At 42.4% G+C, this 26311-nt stretch overlaps 2 protein-coding genes across 2 annotated transcripts; one reads left to right on the top strand and one right to left on the bottom strand.

Annotated features, from left to right (window-relative positions):
- Positions 1-2057: 2057 nt before the first annotated feature.
- mettl21a (methyltransferase 21A, HSPA lysine) lies at positions 2058-3992 on the top strand. The gene is made up of 3 exons (XM_053886895.1): positions 2058-2397; positions 2465-2576; positions 3104-3992. Exons 1-3 carry the CDS (start codon positions 2251-2253, stop codon positions 3499-3501), a joined length of 657 nt encoding a protein of 218 aa, XP_053742870.1. The 5' UTR covers positions 2058-2250; the 3' UTR covers positions 3502-3992.
- creb1a (cAMP responsive element binding protein 1a) lies at positions 3498-10088 on the bottom strand. The gene is made up of 8 exons (XM_053886893.1): positions 9930-10088; positions 8832-8925; positions 8580-8726; positions 8381-8481; positions 7491-7630; positions 7232-7414; positions 5339-5492; positions 3498-4927 (listed from the first exon to the last, which is right to left on the bottom strand). Exons 2-8 carry the CDS (start codon positions 8916-8918, stop codon positions 4783-4785), a joined length of 957 nt encoding a protein of 318 aa, XP_053742868.1. The 5' UTR covers positions 8919-8925; positions 9930-10088; the 3' UTR covers positions 3498-4782.
- Between the last annotated feature and the right edge of the window lie 16223 nt (positions 10089-26311).

Genomic DNA, 26311 nt, shown 5'->3' with positions numbered 1-26311 from the left:
TTATCATGTGGCGGCTGGACCACTGCCTCCTCGTGGGAGTCAGCCAGGCGTCCCTGTCTCATCTGCAGCTGGTTCAGAAGGCTGCAGCCAGGTGTTTAACTGGAGCACACCACTCCTGTTTCAGCTTCTCTCCACTGGCTGCCTGGGACTTTTAGAATTGCATCTGTATCTAGCGGAGCTTTTAACCCACTATGTTCCTCCACAGCCCTTAAGGTCAGCTGCTCCTGGAGGTGCTAAAAACAAAGAAGATGAGAGGAGACCCCGGCTATGGAATGCCCTCCCTCCTCCTGTTAGGCAGGCGCCATCACTGTCCATTTTTAAAACACTTCTTAAAATGCTTTTGTACAACCACACAGCTTATCTTGCTAGTAATTTTATCTGTACAGTTTTTACATCTCAACTGTTCTGCTGCCTTTCATGTCTTAATACTATTTATTAAGACATGAAAGGCAGCTTTATTGTCATTTTTATTCTGATTTCACAGTCTGCACTGTACTTAGTGACAATCTCGTGCAGTTGTTTTTCAAAGTGCTTTATAAATAAATATGCTATGGTTGCAAAACGGGAAGCTGCCCACCTTCCACATCATATAGTTCTTCCACCTGGCCAAGTGTGGACTGTTCATCAGGCCCTCTTATATGCTGATGCACCAGTCCAATATGGTCAATATGGAGAAGCGGCAGGCCTCTTCCCATTACAAATCAGGTTGTAGAGGACGGCGTGCGGAACATTCTTCAGGTTCAAGCTGGTGGGTCGGGAGTTTCTGGGCAGCCACTTCCTATTTGGCTACTCCCTGGCACCCAGAACCTCCACCTAGTGTGTTGAGGTGGCTCTGGATTCAAACCTATTTAGGAGTGATGGGTAGATGAGGTGTCAAGAAACAGCACTGCAGCCTTGATGAAACACTGTCCTCATTTCCAGGCTGCTCCTGATGCGGGACATGAACCACACAGAGCTTCTTCCCTTCGGACATTGCCGGACCGAAATGTGATATTTTGGAACTTAGCTGCTCACCTAGTCTGATACTCCCACACCTGCTCCACGGATTGGTGGTGTGGGGGGACACCTACCAAAGTAACACCAGACAACTGCTTCTGCTACAGAAAGAGACTGTTAGAATAATGTACAAGGCAGATCGCAGAGCACATACCAGTGAACTGTTTGCTAAAGCAAGAGTACGGAAGTGACCTGAGCTAGCAGAGAGACAAACACTGCTGTTCATGCTGAGAGCCAGATACTGACTGTTATCATCTACAGAGACTGTTGAAACTCCAGATGAGGAGGAGCAGAGAAGAAGAGGGAACTTCTACCAAGCACATGCTAGAACCACACTGAGACACATGTGGACCGCAGTAATGGGAGTGAAACTGCGGAAGTGACCGAGAAAGGAAATGAAAAACCTGTCCAACATGATGGTTTTCAAGAAGATGGCTCTGACATAGATGCTGCTACGTTACTCTGGAGACGAAACCTCAAAGATCAGAAGGGACTGAAGGTTAGCAACACAAAAAGGACTAAAACAACCACACACACACACACAAAACTGAGTGTAGCACTAAACTGATAGATAGAAATACTGGCATTACCTCTAGGCTGTGTTCTTCGTGTCACTCCTGTCAGGTTGGAATGGCTCTGGTGGTCACGTTAGCATCAGTGTTCTGGCACATCAACCTTCAGAGCATGTAAAAAGTTTAAACCCCAGGTTGACAGTTATTAAAAATGTCTGTCCATGCATGGATATTAAAATCTCTAGCACGCAACTCAGCTCTGAACTAGTTAGTATTGAAAACACTGTTCCGGCTCCCTGTCTGCTGTCCACGTAAAGATTTTATTCTTCTCATTATTATTATTGTTATTATTATTATTATTATTATTATTATTGTTGTTGTTGTTGTTGTTGTTGTTGTTGTTAGTAGTAGTAGTAGTAGAAGTAGTAGTAGCAGTAATGCTCTGCCAAAATGAAGGTCATTTAAGCGATATTATGTATATATCCGAATTTTAATGGCCATGTCGTGGGAAGTGAAACTCCAGCCGGTAGATGGTGCTATCACTTTCCTTAGGCATTACCTGAACACGTGACTGAAAGCCAGGCGTGCTGGTGCTTGTCATAGGCAAAACGTGTGTGGTCTCATTGTTCGTACGTCGGATTGTACGGCAATGAATCTCGGTGGCTAGAATCATTCGAAGTGGTTTCGAGCTGAACTGGAGGGAAGATCCGCCCACACATGGCGGAGGTGTGTTGGTGACACCATGGCTCTTGTCCCGTACGTGGAAAACTCCCTGCCTTTGCTCGCCAAACTCCACAATTCGACATCGCACTTTCACTTTGCCGAACGGGACATCCGCCTGTCACAGGACTGGAAGACTCATGGAGTCGCTGCGGTCGTGTGGGACGCGGTGAGGGGCGAACGCCAGACTTGTTGCAAGTGGCCGGTGGTCGCTGAGCGCTGAGTGTGTTTTGCAGGCTGTCGTGCTGTGTCTGTACCTGGAGATGGGTCTGGTGGAGCTGAAGGGGAAGAAGACCATCGAGCTGGGAGCTGGAACTGGACTGGTCGGCATCGTCGCAGTGCTCTTAGGTAAGCGCTTGGTTTCACCCTTAAAACAGATGAGAAGATGATGGCTTTTCTCCACATTCCGATGTTAGCGCTTAAAAATGTTTGTGAGAATAGCGATTTTGGTTGACGCATAAACCATCCCGATTTCAAAATCTTCTTGCGATGTCAACATTAAAAAGAAACAAGTCAGTATTTTTTATTGTGAAAGTCAAGATTGAGAATCAGGTGTGTGTTGGAATAAGCTTGGAATAGCGAGCGGTGAACACGAACCACAGCCTGCTTCGTGAGTCAAAGCCCTTACTTGCAGTGATGTACACCAAGACCTCATCTTTGTTTGCAAGGTTGAGCCACGTTTTTTTAAGGTAAGGTAGATTTATTGTCAATTAATTAATTAATCGGCGGACCGTGGAGTGACATATAGGATATTGAACTATGTCTAAAAACCAACATAACAAACCACAAAACATGTTTGGATCCAGGAAGTAATAAATATTGCATCAACAACATGGATGGAAAATGATCCAACTAGACATGTGCTCCTCTTCTAGGTGCCAAGGTCACCATCACTGACCGGAAACAAGCACTGGATTTGTTGGCCTCCAACGTTAAAGCCAACATCCCCGCTCACCTGGAGGGATCAGCAGTTGTGTCTGAGCTCTCCTGGGGAGAAGGTCTCGATTCCTACCCGGCGGGAGGATTCCAGCTGGTGCTGGGCGCTGACATCATTTATCTGGAGGACACTTTTGCTCAGCTCCTTCAAACACTAGACCATTTATGCTCTGACACGACCCTGGTCTTACTGGCCTGCAAAATTCGCTATGAAAGAGACACAAACTTCCTAAGGAAACTCCAACACCACTTTACTGTGGAGGAGGTCCACTATGACGCAGAGCGAGACATTCGGATTTACAAAGCCAGGAAACTTCTCCCACCAAAGGATTTGTGACAAGTCGACACCTACAAGAAACACGTTTATTAACAGCTGCCAAAATTCCAAAGCCTCTAACATTTTTTCATACACAGATTGGTGCTGGCATTTTTTTTAAACTGAATAGAAAATGAAAAGCAACATTGAAAAAAAAAAAAAAGCATACTATTTCAAGACTATACATAATACCTTACACAGTATGGCAATTCCAAAATAATCCACTTTGTTTTCAGATGTGTAAGATTTTTCTCAATAAAAATTCAACAGAAATGTGTGAACTTCCTGTTTTGTTTTTCTTTTCTCGCCATTCATCAAATGCAGGATTGTTTTTGCACGGAAATTGCACTTTATAACTGTAAAGAAATTTGGAGAGGAACTGCAGATGATTAGAGCTGCTGCGGCACCATATATTTTAATAAACAGTATGTTTTCATCACTGGTAAACTTTCATGTCAAATTAAAAATGTAACTTGAAATAAATGCAAGTTGAACCAACTCAGAGTTACTCATTTTGGAAGCGAGGGTTTCAGTGAACTTGTTTCATATTTTAAAACATATTTGGCAAAATAAAAAGAAAAATGTAAAACACATCTTGTGTGTTTCAAATTTTAAAAAGTCATTAAAACTGTGATATACCCAACTGCCATGATGCATCACCACTGTATGTTTTAAAGCTGCGATAAACAAACTTGTTACAATCCAGCATTAATATATTTGTTCATGTACAAGGCAAAGTAATGCAGTAAAAAAAAAAAAAAAAAGGTCAATAGCATTACACGAGCAGATAACACCGAAAACGAAACAAAAAAACAAAAATACAGCTCAGATAAAACGGTGATGCAGCTCTCTATGTTTTGCAAGCCAAAAAAGTAACACAGTAACGTAAAAGTTACAATGAACACATACAATAACTCCTCGGCATGTGTGCGAATATGTAAAAAGTCTGCGTGGTGGTGATGTGGCCAGGTGAGTCCAAGCACCTTAGACTGGAATGCTTCCCTTTGGTGTCGCCCAATATCATGACCACGAAGCTCCATCACTTACACGGACCCTGCAGGGTTGAGCTCCTCCTCCGTTTTCCTCATTGTTGTGCGAATTGCCATGAAAGTAGAATTTCTAAAAAACGGTCTTCGTTGCTTGAGTTTTCTTTTTTTGTGATGTGTCACTTGAATATTTGTCAGCAGTTTATTTTAAAAAGGAAGCAGAAGAGTAGAAAAGGGAAAGTGGCCTCCAGATGCATGGCTCTGCGCCGAGTCTCTATACATGGGGGGGCGGAGTGGGATGGTGGCTGCTCTCTCTCTACTCAGATTTGTGGCAGTACAAGTCTTTGAGGGCTTTAAGTTCCTCAATGAGGGTTTTGTTCTGGTTCTCCAACACAGCGACGCGGTTCTCCAAACACTTGACGTACTCTTTCTTCTTCCTGCGACACTCGCGGGCTGCCTCCCTGAAAGCGGCGGAGAGAGCATTCAGTTCTGATCGATCATTGGTCAATTAACATCAAAACATTGCTGAGACTTTTGAGAGGATTTTGTCGGAAACCCGTTTAAATTGTGGCTTTAAACAGATGATGCAAGAGCAGTGAGAAGCTGCAGACCACCGTTTGTTAAAAGTTCAGTCAGTGGCAACATGTTTCCTATGTTGGCTGATACTGCAAAGGAAACCATTCACTGCCAATAGGGTGTGCTAGACATGAATGGGTAAAGCACAGTGTGACCTGATACAGCAAGTAATGTAGGTATGAAAAAAAGCACCGATCCCAGGAGACTGCGGTTTTTAAACACGTATCACAACCTAATCCATTACTAAACACATATGACTGCCACATTCAAACCAGCCAAAGTGAGAGCACACATACCTATTTTTCATCAGGCGAACCTCCCTCTTGCGCGTGACCTCCTCAGTGCCTGTTCCGGTGCCCATTGCAGGTGATGTTGCCATAACAACACCAGGAGTGATAGCGCTCGTCGTAGCTGTGCGGATCTGATAGGCCTGGACATCACCCGAGGCAGCTGAGACGTACAGAAATATTCATTCAGCGTTTGCCAACAATGCATGTTCTAAATGTTGAAAGCTGGCAAGAAAGAATCAAGGTTGATCACAATACCAGGAAAAAGACACGCCGTTCAAGATGTGGGACTCCAGAAAATATTGGACCAAAATGTTCTGTCTTTCACAAACCTCACAAAGTCTACATTTTTTTTTGTCCTGATCAGTTTCTTATCACCCACTCAAAGGAACACTAAAAAGTATAACCCAACTTACTCGTGATGGGTAGATCATGATACATCATGAATCAGTATTGGAGGGTGAATGAAGCAGTGTCCTAATTTTCATACACCACTAGATGGTGCTCTATGCTCTATGATGTGAGGTTTCATTGGGTAAGTTGTTCAAGTACAAACATTTTACAGCAGACGTGCCTCTGAAAATAAGGACTCTGTTTCATGAAACCTCATGTCCCTATGACAATGAGCCGAGGGAGCGTGCAAACTAAAAGGTTTCCTGCCAAGAAGGAGCAGTGTGCCCACACGGCTGTTTCAGACATTTCAGATTGTGCAACCAAACTAGTGTGTTCCACCAGCCGTGAGCCCCACAAAACATGTTGGAGCACCAGGCACAAAAAATATATAACAATAATAATAACAATAATTGAAATTAACTATAATAACAATTAAAATAAATAAATGCCTGCCTTGACCAAACTCTTGCTGCAACAACCACAGTATGCGCCTGCTATCTCTAATGGAAATTAAAAATTAGAGTAGAGGGAATATTTAAAGACTGTAACCAGGAGGTGATATGTGTGGTAACATGAGTGTGTAACTAAAGGGTCGAAAACAGACCTTGTACGGTATTTGGATTGTTGTTTTTGGGTCAGTGGTGCCTCAACATGTTGAGTTAGATTCACAGTTCTGAGAGCATCCTGCTGTGAAGCTTCATGATCTCGTCCCCCTTTTCCTCCGACAGAAAAACATTTCACAAGTGCCATCCCTCTATCATGAAAATCTGTGCTGTGATGATCTGTTGAACTCTTTTTCTGTTTTCAGTAAAAACATTCTGTTTAAATGTTCTTAAACTTTCCACTTTAGACATTTAGTCGGTCACTTTATACATCACAATTACTGTTTCTGTACAATTCAATTCACCTATAGTACAGACTATTTTCATATTTATAAATTCATTTCAAATATCATGACTGATTACAGTCTTGTAGCACCTAAAAGGTTACTACTTTTTCAAGTGACTGAATAGGACTGTACCTTGCATGGTTATTTAAGTTATTTCAATATATTTCTACGAAACAAGTCAATAAGAGCGGTGTACCAAAACAGTGAAAGGCTATTATGAGATTTGTTCTCGCTCTAGGTTGATGCAGTGGCGCCAAATATTGGCTGCAATTCTTTAAGATTCCGCATGATGGCGCCGCTTTGCAGAATAAGAGTTGGTATTGTGGCAGACTCTTAGAAAGGACATAAGAAGACGACAATGGCGGGTAAATAAAGGTGGAGGGTTGAGTGGAAAACAAGTGAAAGATGCATAGTCTGATTTCAAATCTAATATGCAGCAAATGGAACAACAGTCCAGGGTCTGTGTCAAAAAGCCTCAGACATTATCATCATCCGGTGCTTGTGCAGAAGACAAGGACATTGGACAAGTTGTGGTCAGTGTGTAAGTAGTTTCACCACTTCTCTTTAAGTTCTAAAATTTCAACTAGCTTTGCGTTGACGCGACAAGAGAAAAGCCTCACCTTGCACAACCACCTGATTACTTGGCACCAGGATCTGCTGCCCATCGCTGGTCTGGGCATACTGCAGGATAGTGGTGCCTGGCTGGGCTGCAGCAGCATTGGCCATGGTCAGCGTCTGCAGGCCTTGCACACCGTCTGTGCCGTTGTTGGCTAGTTGGATAGCGCCTCCTTGGGTAATCGCAACTGCAAGCCACGTGAGAATGGTGTTAACATTCCATGCAAAAACGTGTGGCAGGTCCAAATAAATGCATGAACTTACTGTACTGGCCACTGCTGGTCTGATAGATGGGAGTGGGCATGGTGACTGTGGTGATGGCAGGGGTCGAGTCATCCTCTGACTTCTCTTCCTCAATACGAGGGACTGCAGGAGCGTCTGATGACAAATCGTTCAGGATTTTTCTGTCGGGAGAGAATTTTTCCATCAATGATTCGTTTAACTAAAACCATGCGGCAAACCTCTTCCAACATGGATGGAAAATCAGGATTTACTGCATATTGCTCGATATATGTCATGACATGATATAAAACAAATCACTTTCTTTGGTCAATATTTTGTATTCTCTGTCACTCTCAAAAGACAGTTGAAGCTACTGGATGTTTAGAAGGAAGTTCTTGCTTCACTGATCATAGTAACACATTCTATCCAAAACAGGTGCAAGCCACTGCACACAGAGGAATGTACACAACCCCTATGCAGAACTTGAGAGGGTCATGGAATCACTTTTCGTAAGTTTAGTTGTTAATAAACAATTAAACATAAATAGAATAACGCAAAAAACCCCAACTGCATCAAATGGGCAGCACAGACAACGCTTTGTGAGCATTAACGTGGCTTAGAACCTGCACCATCTCTGATACTGTTGGGTCTCATTCACAGAAGGCAGTACTGTCTAGATGTGAAAACTGTTCGATCACACAGTGTAGACAGGCTAGTGTTGATGTGGAATTTACTCATGCCATCTTCAGTCACGACAGGCAGAACTATTCTATTATAGTCTGGGGCTTTGAACAATCTTTCTATCCGCCTTGAGTCATACATTTATCGTGAGATATAAATATATATTGATTTTATTGTTTCATTGCCCATAACACCTTAACATTTAACATCACATTCAATTCAAGATGACAAAATGAACTGATGTTCCGAACCTGTATGAGGGCCGCCTGGAAAGGATCTCCCGCCTCTTTTGAGAATCTGTGACACTGTCGACAGACTCTTGAGAATCCTCACTTTCACCAACAGTTGATATCTATCATTAAACACCAACAAGTTAGGTCATGTAATCAGAAGGAAAACTGCGTGTGACTACTACTACTTGAGCATGCACTGCTGAAATGACTTCCTCACCTGAACCGTCTGGACTTGTGGTGACTGGATGACTGAGGGTTGAGCTGCTTGGATTACTCCATGCACTTGGACAGTCTGGCCGTTGGGTAGCTGCACCAGTGTGACTGTGGGACTGCTGGATGACATCTGACTGGCTGCTATAGATGCCTTTGAAGCACAGAGAAAATAAACATGGCTGTCGTTCCAGACGCTTCCTTTATTTGCACAAATACTTCAACTTCACTTAAAACCAAAAAAAGGAACACCGACTACCTGGGTCAAGGTGATCTGCTGGACCTCAGATTCCGAAACAGCCACCTCACCACTTTGCCTTGTCTCTGCACAAGCCTCCATGGTCATTTAAAATCTGCACAAAAACACTGCAAGCATTAATTGATATGAAAAACTGCAGAGTACCCATTTGTTTGTAGTTCATTTAAGCGATGGTAAATCCTACCCCAAACCTTTTAGAGGGAACGCCACACAAATACTTCAACAGATGAAGTATTTGAACTTAGCGTCTGATGCAACTACATGTTTCTGAACGCCAACCTTCAGTTTATAAGGGACAAAACAGACCACAATATAATAGCATACGCTGATAAAACTGCCTGGACACGATGTTTCTTCACAAGAATTAATAACCATTATGGTGAGCAGATCGGAAGAGAGAAGCGGGTCGTTACCCAAAACTTGGGTGTGGCTTAGTTTAACATACTTGTGTATTGGAATAAAATAAAATAAATCATGGATTTTTATTAGCGCCACAAAAATATATCTGCAAACGGCAACTACGCAATTTGCTAGCGAAAGAATAACTTTGCGGTAAGCATAGTTAGCATGTAGCTAACGGCATTAACGCACAGCGCTTCATTTAGCATGCTAGCAGGCTAGTGGCTTTTAGCAAAGGATTCTTATATGAAATGTTTGATTTCGGGGTACTTCCAGCCAAGAGGCAGGATCTTACAATGCCATTTTACATTACATCCGTAGGCAGATGACGTTGGTGATGGCGATATAAAGTGAAATAGCAGATAGCGGGCTCAGAAAATTTAAGGAGGGAAATGTCTGCATGTTCGCCAGTTTTTTTTCCCAGTACTTTCACTGACGATTGTGTGGGCTAAAATCGAAAAATGAAAAACAGCTACACGTTCACTGACTATGCCTAATCGTTCCGATGCAACAACATAGTGGGATATTCAAGTCCCGTGCTCGTACAAAAGTGTCTGTATTGCGAGCATTGCAGTGACTGACTCATTTTCTGAGCCTGTGCAACCCCGCCGCCATGATCTCTTTGTTGGCTTTGTGCAGTTATACGCCACAACTAATGTCTCTAGCTGTTTAGCAAACATCGGATGCGGATCCTCTTACCAACACAGACTCGCTTCGTCACTCCCGGGTCTACGGAGCTCCACTTTTATTCAGACCGACACGTAAGAGACCGCGTCAGGCTACACCTCCGTCGCGTCACCGAGAACAACAACACGGAGAGGAGGACGAGGGCAACGACGACAGAGGGAAAATCAGCTCGATTGGCAGGAGACGAGTGGACGCGATAGAAGCCGGAAGTGCCCGAGACTTGCCGAAGACACGAAGCCACGCGGAAGGTGACGAAGACACGACTGGAACCGAACGTTAAAGGGGTTCTTTTCCTCACCGGAAGAAAGGGCCGAACTAGAGTAGAAAATCAATATTTCACAATATTTCAGTTTGCAGAGTTTGAGCTATTTAATTTCGTTTAGGCTAATACAAAAACGCCGATTTAAAATGTGTAAAATGTGTATATATATATATATATATATATATATATATATATATATATATATATATATATATATATATATATATATATATATAGTAGTCAAATGTATTTATTGATTTATTGATTTATTAAATATGTTTTATCACTTAATATATGTGCGTATATTAAGTAAGTAGTCATTTCAAACGCAAAATATTGGTACCCGTGAAGTATATCTTCAAATTATATGGTGGCTGCGAAAGTTACAGTACAAATACAAACTTCTTTTGCAAACATTTTTTTCCTGAGAGTAAGTTTATATATATATATATATATATATATATATATATATATATATATATATATATATATATATATATATATATATATATATATATATACGTAGTTGTTTACCACTTAAGTACTCCCACTTACATACACATGTTTTAACTTTCTACTTTTCGTTAACTCCCAATGGCGATGCCCCGCGAATGATGCAAGTGGAACATTCCAGCAACCACGTCCAGATCACGTTCGTAATTTGGTCTACTCCCATTCCGTGCGAGTTTTCGGCAAATTTGCATACACTAGAAACACATTTACAAACTTGGAAATACACTTACAAACTCAGGAAAAAAAGAGGTTTGTACGTTTGTACTGTAACTTTCGCAGCCACCATACAGGTCACAGTGTTTTGCGTTTGAAACGACGACTTACTTCAAATACACACATATATTAAGTGATATAAACATATAATGTAATGTAAACTTGTAAATAAAATTACACTAATGTTACATTTACAATGTTAAAAACGGCATTTGAAATGTTTCTTCTTGTTGCACCCACTTTCTATCTTTTATGATCCCGTCTCAAAGTGTTGGCTCATTGAACATGCATTGCCGCTGTCCTACACAAGGTGGCAGCAAAATACTGTAACATTTACTTCCCTCCCTGCTAACGTCGACTCCTCCATCGTGACACAGGGATGGACTGAGTAGCTGCATCCTCCCTGCTGTAATCAGAGCACCAGCAGGCCTTGGCATCACCTATTATGCACTATTTACAGCTTTTTCCACAGTCATATGTGCCTCTCCTTGGTCGTTGGCTTCAGCCATAAAACCGACTCATTTACTCCGTCCTCCTTACTAGCGGAAATGGGTTTTAAGTGGTGGCAGCTGGTCAAAATCTGGTCGGGAAAATGAGACTTCAGACCAATTTATGACCATGAACCCAATGCACGAGGTCGCAGCAGACACACACACAAGCTTCAAGCATAGCTGGTGTCTTCTGCTCAGCCCTGGACACCAGCAGCACATACAGTATTCACTGCTGACCTCACTCGTGTCCTATATGATAAAACCTTCAGAAGAGTATCAGGGAACAAGCAGGCCTCCCACTTTCTATTCATGTCGAAGAGCAGGTAATAAATATTTATCACAGAGGAGCTTTAACATCAGTCATTTTCACCGTGTCTGTTAGACACTCGTTTCTCTTCATAAGTAGCAATAGTTGCCTCGCCACTGCAGATGAAGGTTTGGTTGCAACCAAATTGTCATCATTTATTGTCCTCAGTCGGGCTGTAATATATTGGTGGAACAATCAATCGTCTCAGTAAAGAAGAGAATGACTCTTCTTTATCATATTAGGGGAAAAAAGCTCTTCATTTATGTGTAGTAAACACACGGGCACATGGCATCAATCACTTTTTGAATGGAGCTCTCTTCTATCAGGGATTTTACAGTCAAAAATGCTGAGTGAAAATCTCCCTTTTTTCATTAATCTTAGCCAGGACAATTGTCTTTACCTTCCTTTCTCTTAGTGTCTGATCTATCTATCTATCTATCTATCTATCTATCTATCTATCTATCTATCTATCTATCTATCTATCCACCCATCCATCTATCTAGGTTTTCAATTCTTGGTGGTTCTGAATGGATGATAGTCAGCTACTGCCACATTGGAGGCCTTGCCTCATGGGCCATCACACAGGATCTGAACTGCCTGTGTTTGCAGGGTTGAAGCAAAAACCTGCGTCACTGTGGGCCTTGTGTGGCTCAGTTTGACACCCCTGACAAAGGGGGTCATTTATGTTTTTATGTGCTATTTTGTGTCACAATTCTTCTCAGGTGAACATCTAAATATGTTTTATCGAGTGACAGAACATATGGATCTGTTTGTTTAACTCTTGCAAACCAGGGAATTAGATTGTGTAGCATAAAGATTGCATGGAATATGTGACTTTACCACTGACCTTGTCAGTGTTTATTGTTCCATTTATCTTCTGCATTACATATATGTGAAGGGTTGCCATAGCAACCACCCCCCACAGGCTGTATCTCATGCACTGAACAAGCTGCTCAAATGGGTAAGTTTTCCTAGCAATCCACTCTGTCACATTGTGGTACTGAGGTGCAGCTGAAGGCAGCAAAGTTATCTAACACACAGGGAGAGATTGTGCTGACCCAGACCCGACGCTAATCTAGACCGCAGGCTACGTCGTGTATTGGCCGAATTCAATCAATCCGTCAAGGTGTCAGCTCCACCTCGCTCTACATTTTCCTGCTGGAAGGTATTTCTCACTACCACACCCTTCTCCTGCTGCATTCTGCATCTGACCTGTTTCCTTCTTCACTTTATTTGAGTATCATATCATTGGTATTGATTGCAATACAGATGAAAATTAAAATCTATTTGAGTTTGAGAAATATTAAAGATTCTGTTTGAAAGTCACAGACAGAAATGGGTATCAGCTGCTGAAATATCTGTTTCAGAACACTGGTCAGCCAACACATGTGACCTTACACTATAGTTTCATTTTTTTCTGGAGATACCTGATTTTTTTTCATCATCGCTTTGTATCAAATATCATCTTAGTTAATCTATTGAGGTTTTTTCAAAGAAATATTCAACTTTGATAACACTTTTTTGAAAGTCTGTTGCTTGAAAACTGTTACAGATGAAGGCAAAGTGTCTCAGAGAAAAATCTTGTGACTCAAAGTTTGCCATGGGAGTAACTCTCATCTAATTTGTATGTGATGATGTCACTAGGCACCGCCCATTCAGTATTACATCACTTTTACAGTTGTTTATCTGATCAACTCATCCTCACTCCCATAGCGTCAGATATTGACATTGGGAATCCTATACTGACGAAAAGGCAGCCTTCATGTGGACGCATTAACAGCTTGACAGCTGAAAAACAAAAGTTAGGGTCAGCTATGGGATGGTGCTCCATTCATCGTATGTTGCAACACGTGTCAAGTGCTATTTAAAGGCCATCAAACGTCATGCGTTTCAGTACTGTCACTGTGGAGGAGGGCCACATACCAGTGCAATTCAATGAAGTGAACTTCAGTATGTCGACCTGCGAGCCGCCGCCTCGCACTGTCTCGATCCCTTGTTTGTGCTGCACTGCTATACGTATTCCACAGCTGCACCTGGAGTTATATAGAAGCAATTTTTTACATTTTTTTTTTCTTGTGCATGATGTGTCATGTGGCTGCGCCAATCCACACCTCCCCGCCTGGAACGCCACGGAAGAAAAAAATTCTTTTAGTCCACTGACACACCAATGCATAGTATTCTACGCTGAAGGCTGCCTTTATCATCAGTGTAGGACGCAAAACTCCACTTTCCCCACGCTAATATTTTACGCACACGTATGTTTGTGGATGGAGGTAAAAAAAAAAAAAAAGGTAAACAGGAACAAATAAATCGCATTAAATTCCATGATAAAAATACATTAGTTTCACTGAACAAATTCAAAAGCTAAATCTGCTGGATGAGAGTTTGTTGGAGACGTCTGAGAAATTCAAGTCATCTGTTTAGGAGGATATGCTGCGTGCTTCATAGATGAGTCATCCAGTTACTTGCCAGGTAACCATTACCACTGAGGACGGCCCAGATGGTGGTCTGGGGAAGCATCTGGCCTCCCAGGTTCATCTGATGCTGACTGTCAACTTGTTGTGAAAGGCAGTTGGACGTGCAGGTCGCAGCTATTGAAGTCATAAACCTGCTTTAAATCTTCTGTGGAGACTAAATAGCCTTGTTAGTTCACAGTCTCTTTTCTCTCACCGTGAAATACAAAACAAATGTTCACTCCTTCATTGCTGTCTTTTATGTACACTTCTCAAAAGAAAATAAGCTCTCAGTCCTCACTGTGTTCATCAGAGCTGTTAGCACCTCAAAAAGAATAGTTTGGGTAATTATGGTTCTGTGGAACAAAGATAATGATGTTCTTGCTTGTCATGTGGCTGCAAAGTTGACGTTTGTCTGTTGTTAGAGAGACACAAAAGTGTCGTGTGTTCTCTCCTGTCACAACATGTCATTGTGGATGCTGTTGTTGCTCCGGGACACAGCGTAAGGTCACCTGTCAAATGGCGTCAAGAGTGTGTCTCTCACTCTCTGGGGTTATGTTTGTTGGGCTTGCATGGCCACAAGCTAGACAGTCACTCCTACCCAGAAAACCAGAAACTCCCACATTTCCCCGAACTCAAGCGCAAAGGTAGCCATGGTTACTGGCGTCTCAGTCCCTGTCCTGGAGCACACAAAGGCCCTGGAGTCACTGGAGCAAGCCGGAGAGGTGGGTGGGGAAGAGACAACAACCTTTGACCTGTCAAGGCCTTACGAGCAAAAGCAGTGGGGGTTAGACAAGCAGTGTCGCACCAGGTTGTAAATTTCAGTGAACCAACTAAGAAGCAGCAAAAGATGGTGGGCCGATTGGCCTTTTAGCCTCTGAGCCAGGGCGACTGATGCCGACTGCCTCCTGGGTTTCAGAAAGCCATGGGCAAGAGAGATAGCCGCTCTCTAATCCGCAGACTCTCTCTCACCTTGCCTCCCCCGTCTCCCTCTGATAATGCATCTATTGTGTGTGATCTTTGCAGCTGTCACTGCAAGCGCCGTGCCAGCTTTGTGTGGGTTGTGAGAGGAATATATTTACTGTAAATTCCTACGAGGTGCTTTCACAAACTGCCTGTGAAAATCGAAAAAACTATGGCACCCATGAGACATGGAAAGTCACACACTTTATGCAAATGTGAAACATTTATTCTTGACATTGAGAGTCGGAGAATTTGACAAATTCTCTGCTGGTGGGTTGAAACTCTTAAAATGCCAAGTTTAGAAATCAGCCTGTCTGCATTCGATGTTTTTGTTGAGTGTATGTTTTAATTCATTGTTATAAGTGTTTATTATTATTAAGGTAGTTGCCAAGGTCAATGGTGTCAACCAACATTTAGCATTGTCCTCTATTACACATCACAGTTATCTTACCAGCTGCCTTAGGACACAGCTTTTCATTTGTTTGTGATCACCACTCAGTCTCACTCAAAATTCTGTCATACTTAAGTTTGTTCAGAGGCTTGACTGGATTGAAGATGTAGCCATTTTACAAAAATGCCTCAAAACAATGGACCATTTTTTTAATCCTCTTGATAGGTCAAGTTAAACGACACTTATGAGAGATTTTTAGACTTTTCTACATAGTTTTTTCTTTGGTGCAGGAAGAGATGGTGCTGATGTGATGCACTGATGTTGTGATTTCTCTGGAAAGTGAGAAATATAATGATCCTCCGGCGTGATGGGCCAAAATCTCAACCTAGTTTTAGATACTTTTTCTGCAGGAATTCTGCATTAATCTAAGTCATTTCTTTATTTAAAGGTAAGATGCTAAAGGCAAGAGGTGTATGTATATAGGTGTGTGACTGTGTGTCTGTGTGCACATGTGCTTGTGTGTGTGGGAAGGTGGGGCATGGGGAATTGAAGGGGACAGTTGGTGGAAGGGTTATTTACTCCATGCCCCAGGCGACCTGTCCGTCCTCACGTCCAGCTCCTGCAGATTAAGATGCAGCCACTGACTGCTGCCAGAGCAACCAGAGATTGATGGCAAACAACTATGGCCACAGACGCCCTGCAGAATGCTGAGCAGATCCTTCCTGTTCCCACCAGCCACATTGCCAACAGACAAGAGCATGCTCCCTCGCTCCTGTCACCATTTTTTTCTATCATTTCTTCAGTTTTCTTTATTGCTTTGCTGGTCTCCCTGGTGCTTTTCTCTCTTCCTCTGTCACTTCTCACGTCCATGTGTGTCTCTCTGTCACACTTACCTCCCCATAAAGACGCTGATTCAGCAGCTTTGGCCAATATGGATGTCATGAAACTCCAGGTGTGTCAGCTGCGTCAGGCCAGAGAGAAAACGTTATGTTCACACACAATTCATTCTCGGTATAAATCTAATTTCAGCAGAGTAAATGTGAAGTCACCACTCTGAAGATGATTTAAAGATAAAGTGTAGTACACCATAATAATGGTAATAATAATGATCTATAATAAGTACTGTGCATGATTCCCATTCCAATATGGTGGAGATCTTTTGGAGGCTGCAACAGGAAATTCCTACTCAGTCTCTTTCACACTGTATGGAAAATAGTGGGACAAGCCAGTAGACAAGCTGCTTTTTATGACCCAATATCTTTAATCATCACAGAGTTGCAGTGTGTCAGTTCCATCTCCAGTTCTGCCTGGTGACTCTTATTTGCCACGTTGAACAGAATAATAAATGTGGTCTTACCCACATTTCACGTGCCTAACAAGGAAAGGTGAGAGGTTTTGTTACTCTGTTTATTTTTCATCATCAACAACAAGAAAACAGTGAAAAGAGTTGCCAGAACCAACAGAGATTACTGACAGTCCAACGTGTGGCAGAAAAACAGTAACAGCAATCCAGCATAACTGAACCAGGTTTTTATCAAATGACTCCAAAGCCAGGCATGTAAATGTTAACTGAAGATCTTCAACTGAAGCAATAACAGCATCAGTCTGTCCCTCCCCAGTCTTCTTCTGAGAGCTGCTCAGTTCGAATCCAACACTGTTAAATGAAGGAAATCTACTTAAGTTGAATCGACTTACCAGACAAGTAAAAGCTAAAACACTTTCATGATCTTTGCCCACACGTTTGATGACACCAGTTGTCTCTCAAACCCGCATGGCTGTGACTGAAAGCCTCAATGTTCGATGGGTGCCTGGTGGACTCCAGGTGTTCCTGACGGATTTTTGAGGTAAATTGACTTTTTCCTGCAAGAGAATCCAAGGACTGAAAGCTCCAAAAAGAATGATTTTTCTTTTCCCTTGAGTATTGGCCACTGTTATCGACAGCCGTCACAAACGCTGCATACATTGAAATAAGGTCAGTCTTGGCCCAATACCGATACCTGGTATCGGTGCTCGCTCATCCATTATTATAATTGGCTGTTTACTTCCAGAGGTTTATGACTGCTGCAAGGGCAAGTGCCAATGCAGATCAGCCAGTCCAACCTTCACCGAGATAACAGTTACATGAATTGAGCTATTATCTAAGTCGCTCAGTCTGACATGCATTTCAAAGATTCTCAGTTGGATGGAGAAAGGAGCGTTCTCTGCTTCAATATGAACTCAGACACCTGTCACTGAAGAGCTCTAGTTTATCCCCCTCCCACATTAAACAAGAAGACTTGAGATTATAACAGTTTATTCATACAATAAAAACGATAAGACAAACAGAAAACTGAGGGTATCACCGGACCAAAACCGAGGAGGAAATCTGAAAACAGGAAGCAAACACTAATCAGAAACACAGTACACACAGCTGTCGGACGTGCTTGAGGAAAATAGATGTCACCAAACGCACAGAGCAATAGCATAGAAGATGATAATGAGGAGGTCCGAACTCTTGCATGGCTGAGCAGAGGAAACAAAGGAGAAACAAATGAGAGAAAAAAGTAATAAGAACTAAACCACAGATAAATGCTACAAAAAGCTCAGGTACCAGGGAACAGACTGCAAGAGGACGGGACACAGACAACTGAGAGTCCCAGTCGTTCTGACTGGAGCAGCAGCCCACATGAGCAGGTGCTCGAGGCGTCACAGTCTGGAAGACAGCGTGCGGAGAAAACTGAGGGAGTACTGACAAAATAAAAGCTGATCACGACAGATCATAAATATGTGTTTGATGATTACGAGGTACTCTCTGTATAAAACTAGTAACAATGAATCAATTCATACAGCACAGCTGGGTGACGCACCCCACACAAATGTGATTTCTTTCACCTGACCACAAACCATATCCAGTGCTAGGCTGATAGTTGCACATTGATCAGTTTAGACTTCCTCCACAGCACCATATAAAGGAGCACACTAGGTTCTCTGCATTTAAAATACAATGACACACATTCCTCACAAGTACAGACACTTTAATGTAGTTTATTTTGTTGCCTATTGTTTGTTGGAAGGGTGGTGGGCTGTTAAAGTCAGCATGTGGGAAGTTCTGTGATAATGGCTCTCACTTATATTGTTACGGGTCAAGACGTGGAGTGGGACCCAAGTGCAGTGGTGAAAGTCACAGGAGGCAGGAGCGAGTCAAAAACAGTATTTTAATCATTAAGAACAAGAAAATCACAACAGGAAGCGTCACCGAACTAGGAGAAACAAAGCGAAGTCAGAATTTCCAAAATTCAGGCGTCATCAAACCAGGAGAAGTCCACAAGCACGAGTACAAACAGAAAGCGTCACCGAACCAGGAGAGTCAAACAAACCTAAATCTGTAAACAGAGAGACAAACACACAATGAACAGAAATAGTTAAATCACAGAATAAACCAGGAAACAGAGAAAGGAAGTAAAACTCTAACTCAGGCACCAGGGTTTCAGAGAGAGTAGTCAAAAATGAACAAACTAGAGCACAGAGAGACAACAAACAAGGAGAACCAATTTACCACAGTGGACAATAGGAGAGAATCTGGCACATGTTGCCTGAGTCCAGGTGCTCATATACTCAGGTCATCAGGGGTTGTTTGGCTCCAGCCGTGTGCCACAGGAACAGGAAGAAAGAGAGAAAGCAAAACAGGACTCACGTGATCAAAATGAAAGCGGAATCCTGACATATATAATGCTTTCCATGCTTATCCAGCAACCAAAGTGCTTTACACCAAGTCACCCATTCACACACACACATTCACAGACTGGTGGCAGTAGGCCGCAACGCAGTGCACCATCTAAACAGTCAGGAGCAAACCAGGGTTAAGTGTCTTGTTCGGGGACACAATGACGCAAACTGGTCAGGAACAGGGATTGAACCAGCCACCACTCAGTCACAGGATGAACTAGATAAACCATGCTCATAAAAACTATTAATGATGAAATGAAAGATAACTGGCCTCTGGCTTCTGAACCAGTCATTTCAATGATAAACTCAACGGGACCCATCACAGGATTTTGGAATGCACTGTGGCTGATCTGGAAATGAGTTCCGCCCTAAATAACACTAATATAGCAGTGATAGATGAACAGAGAGGTAAGCATGATGGATGGATAGGTGAGTGCGTGTATGTCTGCTGAACAAACTGCACGGGCAGGTGTTTTGTCGGGGTCCCCAGGGCAGAGGACGCATGAGTCAGCGGCCAGTTGGATTTATGGCCAATTGATTATATTAGCATTTGTTTTGCGACCTGGGCTGCAGCCTGTCAGTGTAAACATACACAGATACACTCCAAACTTGTGCTCTGGTGCAGCTGCACAGGGCTGGGAAATTCACCATCCACACAGTGTAGAAGACAGTTGGCATCACTGGGATGTTGATAAAACTCACACGCTGCTGCCTTAAATACATCCTCACCAAGCAAAGCCTTTACGCAACACAACGAATGAGGGCCGCTCAGACTAGGAGAGCTGACAAGCCTTTTTTTATGATATTCATCAAAGCCATCTGCCATTTTCCGCTCAATTAACTTGCTATGGGAAGTGGGATCAATTAAGTGCGCATCGTAATGGCTTTATATCCTTGTTTCCTTTTTATAGCCCAATATTTTCTGTGCTCCACTCCGGCATGAAAAGGTGAAATCGTTATCTTGATCTATTTTCCTCACATGTGGACTCATTTCACTTCCCGACAGGATAAACCAACCGTCATGAGTTTGCTCAACCGCAGAGAGCAAAGCTGCTTTCAAGCCCATCCGCCAGTCACTTTGGATTGTCTTATCCAGCCAGAGTTCATCCGTACTTCTGCGAGTTTGTCAGGATTGACCCTCACCCTGTTATCATCCTGCATCCCAGAGTGGCTTAGGAAATGATAGGAACAATGATAAGCTCATTTGGGACAGTGGGTTCAACAATGACAGACTATTGGTAAATGTGTCATGGCCGTTACTTGTGTGCTCACCTACACCGCTCCATTGTATTGATCTTGTCCCTATTAAGCTTGCTGATGGGGGCTGGGGTGGGGTGGGGTGAGGGGGGTGCATCTGCACGACCTGGTTGAGGGCACATGATTACTCCTGGAGCCTAGTGACATTGCCATATCGATTTTGAAATTATCTACTTGGGCTGAGCGTTCGCGGCTGGCTCTTAAACTAGTGCAACCTTGTTTGTGTCACGGCACACGCGGCCGTCAAGGACTCATCATATTGATGTCAAGGCTCGGTCTGATTTGATTTCCTTTGAATATGTTACCAAATCATTCCGCATCAGTATGTTGCTGTCAAGGCCTGTCACTTTAAAACAATTGTCACGATTGTAAATGGCTTGGTTTAAAATACGCCTACTAATATTACGTGGTGAATCTTAGGTGTTCGTTTTCACAATTTTTTTAGTAATATAATGGTTTATATTTACATATACATATTTTTCTATATGGTTTATCAGTCTTTTACATGGAGCTCACTAGTGATGGGCTGATGAGGCTTCATGAAACAGTGTCCCTATTTTCAGAGCCCACCAGATGGTGCTCTTGGTTTAAAAATGTTGTGACGTTTCATTGAAATGGTTGTTTAAATTTAAATATAGTAAGATTCTAGAGCATAGAGTGCCATGTGGTGCCCTCTGAAAATAAGAACACTGTTTCATGAAGCCTCATCTGCCCATCACTAGAGATCACTTCAGCTCATCGATGCATCATACAGAACTGCAGGTAACTGTGAAAAAAAAAAAACTCTCCAAATCAAAATATGTTCAGAAAGTTTTGCAATTACTCTTTAGACCTTTGAGTTTACTTGGTATCACCAGCCTCAGTTGCAAGTCAAGGGAACTTACAATACACAGGCAGCATCGCAACAAAGTGCAAGATAGCACGATGACGCCTCATTTTGACGGCTTGGCAACAGCGGTGACAATAGTCTACATACAGCGTCATGGAGAACTGAACAGTTGCATCAGCTTTGTCATTAAAACAGTGAGTGTCATGCTCTGTCTTATTGTGCTTTATTTTATAAAGGGTAGTAGATTAATGAAATTCTTTCGTCTCAATTAATCACACTTGAGCAGCGTTAACTCGAACGGCAAATGACTCAAACAATTTAATTTAATTTCAAAATTTTACCTGAAGAGGGATCATTAATGACGACAATCTTATTCTTTTATCATGTTGTCGAACCCTTTCCGTGTTTCTAAGGTTATTCAGTAGAATGTTCTTGACAGTATCTGTTTTGTTAACCCAGCTTTAGTGCGATTAATAAATACATTTTTCATCTATCAACGGCCCTAATTTTGTTACACGTCCTTTTGCTCCCCACTCTCTTGCTCACACCAGGGTTTTCAGAATCCTCTGCTTTTTTTGTTTGTGCCTTCATCACAGTTCGGTGACTGTTTTGGCGTGGGACATCTGGCCTCTAGTTTTTGTTTAATTGTTTGTTAAACATATTATATTTCCTATTTGAGGTCTTGTGAGTTATTACTTTCTCATAGCGTCCGAGTTCATGACATGATACTATAATGTCAGACACTTTGACTTGTCTGGTCATGATGTCTGATCCTGGTTGGAAAATAAAAGTTTGCTCCAAATACGACAAATATGAAGTTTGTTTCTGTATTGGTTTGAGTGATTCTTTTCAGCTGAATAACTGACAGTGGTGCCAAAGATGCTTTGTTAATAGTTCCAAAAATATGCTTTCTGCTGTTGTGAAGTGATGCTTTCTGGTTTGTTTTTATTTTCCAGAGAGCAACATGCCTTGACTATAACGGTTTGGTTGTTCCATTGTTGTTCTTGTGCATGGGTTGTTCAAAATAAAAGGAAAGGTTGTGCTTGAAATCAAACAACCATCTCTATGATTTACAGAGGCCCAAAATGTGTTTGTTGATGTCAGAGGTCAGGCAAGAACGGTCAGAGTAGGATGAGATGACCGAGAGTAACTCAAATAACCTTGTAACAGCCAAGATCTGCAGAATTAAAATCTCTGAACAGGTCGAAAGTTCAAGTGGATGACTGCTCTTGTCAGCTGAGAACAGGAAACAGAGACTGCGTTTCACACACAGGCTCACATGTATTAAACCATATAAACCCTTCCTCACAGAGAGAGAGAGTCGGTCAACATCCGCACAAGGACTGTGTAGGATAGACCTTTGGTCCACTTAGATCCTTTTCATGAACAAACAGTCGTAAACAACAACAAACGTGTGAATAGGTGAAATAGAGATGCCAGTCACAGTTTAAACCACAATCAAACTTTTAGAAATAAAATTCATGCAGTACAGTTGAAAACAGACATCATATTTGTATGATTGTTGGAATTGTTTTGTTAAAAATTAGGAGCGTCCGACAATGACTGAAAGCGTTTGTTGTTTGTGTCTCCAGCAACTGCACCTGCCCTACAGGTCACATCGAGCTATTGTTCTAAAAAATACATTAAAAGAGTCGCTGTTCCACTGGCAAACACAATTCATCACATGATGGATGACGACCCATTTCATTTGACCAAACCAGCTCTCCAGCCATACGAAGTCACAATCGTTCCATTTGTATCGCAAGTCGGGCCATTGTACTGAAACTGGACGTGTAGAAATCGATGCATGTCGTCATTTGAATTTGCCTGCCACTCTGCCCCAAGCCTTTGTTTTGACACTTCATTGCAGCTAAAAGAAGTATGTCATATCCGGGCGAAGAAGGAAAATTGAAAAGGTAGACATTAATGGAGTTTTAGAGACAAAAGGAGGCCAGGAGCTGCAGAGGAAGGACGGACTGAGAGAGGAACGGCCATCCAGTGTACTACCTGACCTGGTCATTATTCTAAATGCAAGACAAGTAAGGAAAACTGGGCTTTTCACCCTCGAATCAATAACTGTTTTTCAATTCACAGTGAATGACTTTTCCTTTCCACACACCCTGTGGTCAATGAAGTACGGATAAGTTACTTCATCTGTGCAAATGAAACAGCAACTTTATTTTAAAAATGGATTAGATTAAAAGATGAAAAAAAGAGCTGCTGCAACAGGTGTTTGATGGAGGTATTTTTTTCTTTTGTCTGTCTCTTTGTGAAAGGAGTCTACAGCTGACTATATTTGGGAAAAAGTTGTTGAGGTCAGAGGTCACCAACAGTGAGCAGTGAACAGTGAGCAACAGTAACCTATTGAAGATGTGCAAGGAAGTCGGGTGAGGAGTGGGTTAGGGTTGTGTGGGACGTGTATGAAGATGGCCAGGTAGTAGTAGGGTGTGCTGTCGGAGTGGGAGAGTTTACTTGGAGTGTGGGTGTCAGGGAGAGCAAGAGGTTGCATAGGCAAAGGCAGTGGCTTGTAGTGAGTATTTTGAAAATCTGGACAGCAAGGCTAGAAAAAAAGGCCGTGTTCAGGATCGAAAACAGGGATGGTTGAGCAACAGGTCGGCCTTATCAAAGTCAGGGATGGAGACGCATTACTAAGAGCAGCGAGCATGAGAGAAAGATGGAAGCAGTATTTCAGTGAACAAATGAACAATGAAAGTGAGCAAGAGAGGAGGAGAGACACTGGTGAGACGGTAAATTTGGTAGTCAAGGAAAGGAAGCCAGCAGGTGGTGAGGGATGCTGTTAAAAGGATGAAAAGTGGGAAGGCAGTTGGCTCCGATAACATTCCTGTGGTCCTGGCAAAAAATGGTCAAACTTCTGGAGTAAACTCACCTAAAAAGTTATTTGAAACGGCTGTTGGTGAACTTAGACACATAAGTCAGAATACGCACTGCATTTCAGTGCACGTCTTTATGGTCCCCAGTCTCACGTGTATTATGTATTTATTTTATTAAAAATTCAAATTAAACTAATATTGTCTGAAAATCATCTGTTATCGAGTTCAATCCACAGTCATCATGCTTCTCTTCTTAACGGTTTTCTAAATTCAACAGTATTTTCTATTCGTCCCTTGTTAAGTTTATTTGTAAATGTTCCACCCTACAAGTCAATTTCTGTGACTGAACTCTGTTTTTCTCTAATAAAGAATCTTGTGCAATGCTAAGACCACAACATATATGGAAGTGAGTAGGGTGCCGTCTAGTGATGGGTGGATGAGGTATCATGAAACAGTCGTGCAAGGTCCTAATTTTCAGAGGCCACGAGATGGCGCTCTTACTTTCGAAATGATGTCAGGTTTCATTAAACGAAATGTTCAAATACAAACATTTTACAGCAGACAGCGCCATGTGGTGCCCTCTGAAAATCCGGACACTGTTTCCTGAAACTTCATCAGACCATCTCAAGTGCTGTGACTGTGAAAACCCAAGGCCTTCTCTCCACCCTTTAGACTTTGAAGATTTTCTTTCTTTCTTTTACACTGCATCTTCAAAAAACCATGAAGGTCTTGCACTTCTTATAAAATCTCAAAGCTCTTGGCATTCACATTATTTTCCCTGTTCATTTGATCTCCTCTTCCCAAACCGACAATCTTTGGGTTGCGGCTTTTCCTTGCTTTTCCAACTTTTTTCCAACCCAAACCATGCCTACGCACGGTTCCTATCTTATCACCACATCAAAGCTTCCTTTCTTCAGATCACCAAGCCATCTTCTTTGCTGCCTCCAGTAACATATGCATCTCTGAAAACTATCATTCTGCGAACAGCAAAACAAACACACACCGTATCATGTTGCATCCTTCCTTTCCTTTCGACTTTTCTCCCCGTGAACCACACTCACATCATCTTCCCCACCCTGGCTCCCTCACCTCATGGTCCCCTCTCTGCCATCGTCCTCACCCTTCCCTGAACCCTTTTCATGACCGGGCGTGTAATCCAATTAAAACCACATTAGGGCCAAATGAATTGGGGTAAATTAAATTAGTGGCTGACGAAGGTTGGTGAATGACTTGCTGGCAGCCATGTGCAATGGAAGGGGCATTTTATGGCATGTCTCCTACCGGTGAAAAATGTGAAAGTGCCAAAAAGGTTAGGCGAATATGCCATTGAGGCGTGGATTAGTTTGCACGCCGCGTGTGTCCTGCTAAACCAGGAGGTTGAAGAAACTGTTTTCTCTGACTAGTGGCCTGTTATTTGGAGCAAGAGATGATTTTGTAATATTATCAATGTTTTATTTGCATTTACAAGATGACCGCATTTTTTTGTGAATATGTATTCCCAGCACTCTCCGTCCCTGACTGTGTGTTCCTGGAGCTCCTTGCTGCAGCTGAGACTGCTGTCCTCATCGCCAAGTTTGTCGTCTGTGATCAGTGTCTATGCTGGACCCAATTTCAATTATGTTATGACGGTATGAGGGAATCACGGACCTTTCCTTTTGCACTTATGTATATATGTGTATGGCCAGGACAGCTCCACTTTAGTGTGTCCAGTTCATCTAGTGAACAGGTCTTTGTGCTGAAGGAGGAGACCGGAGTACCCGAAGAAAACCCTCGGACGCATGGGGAGAACATGCAAACTCCACGCAGAAAGGTCCAGAGCTGGATTCGAACCCTGAGCTCTTGCTGAGAGTGCTAAGTGCTAACCTTTGTGCTACTGTGCCGCCCCGAACCAAAAGTAATACCCATAACCATCTGTACATATTTTTTCATTATATTACATAATTGGAAGAAAATCCATTCATGACTATCATGAGGGGTTGTTTTATTTTTTTCTCCACACTATTGTCGCAAAACTTCCTCCTCATTGTCAGTTATGCAAATTGCTAAATTCCAGTCAATATTTATAAATCTTTACAAAGTATCACAACATAGGTTTGGTACAGCCATTGACCAACCACCACGCAGCTGAGATGAGCCATGTGTTGGTGTGGCCAGATGATGTTTCATGGCACATTATTGA

This window comes from Synchiropus splendidus, chromosome 1 (genome assembly GCF_027744825.2).
Source record: "Synchiropus splendidus isolate RoL2022-P1 chromosome 1, RoL_Sspl_1.0, whole genome shotgun sequence".
Classification (NCBI taxonomy): Eukaryota; Metazoa; Chordata; class Actinopteri; order Syngnathiformes; family Callionymidae; genus Synchiropus; species Synchiropus splendidus.
This window is presented reverse-complemented; position numbering and strand designations above follow the sequence as displayed.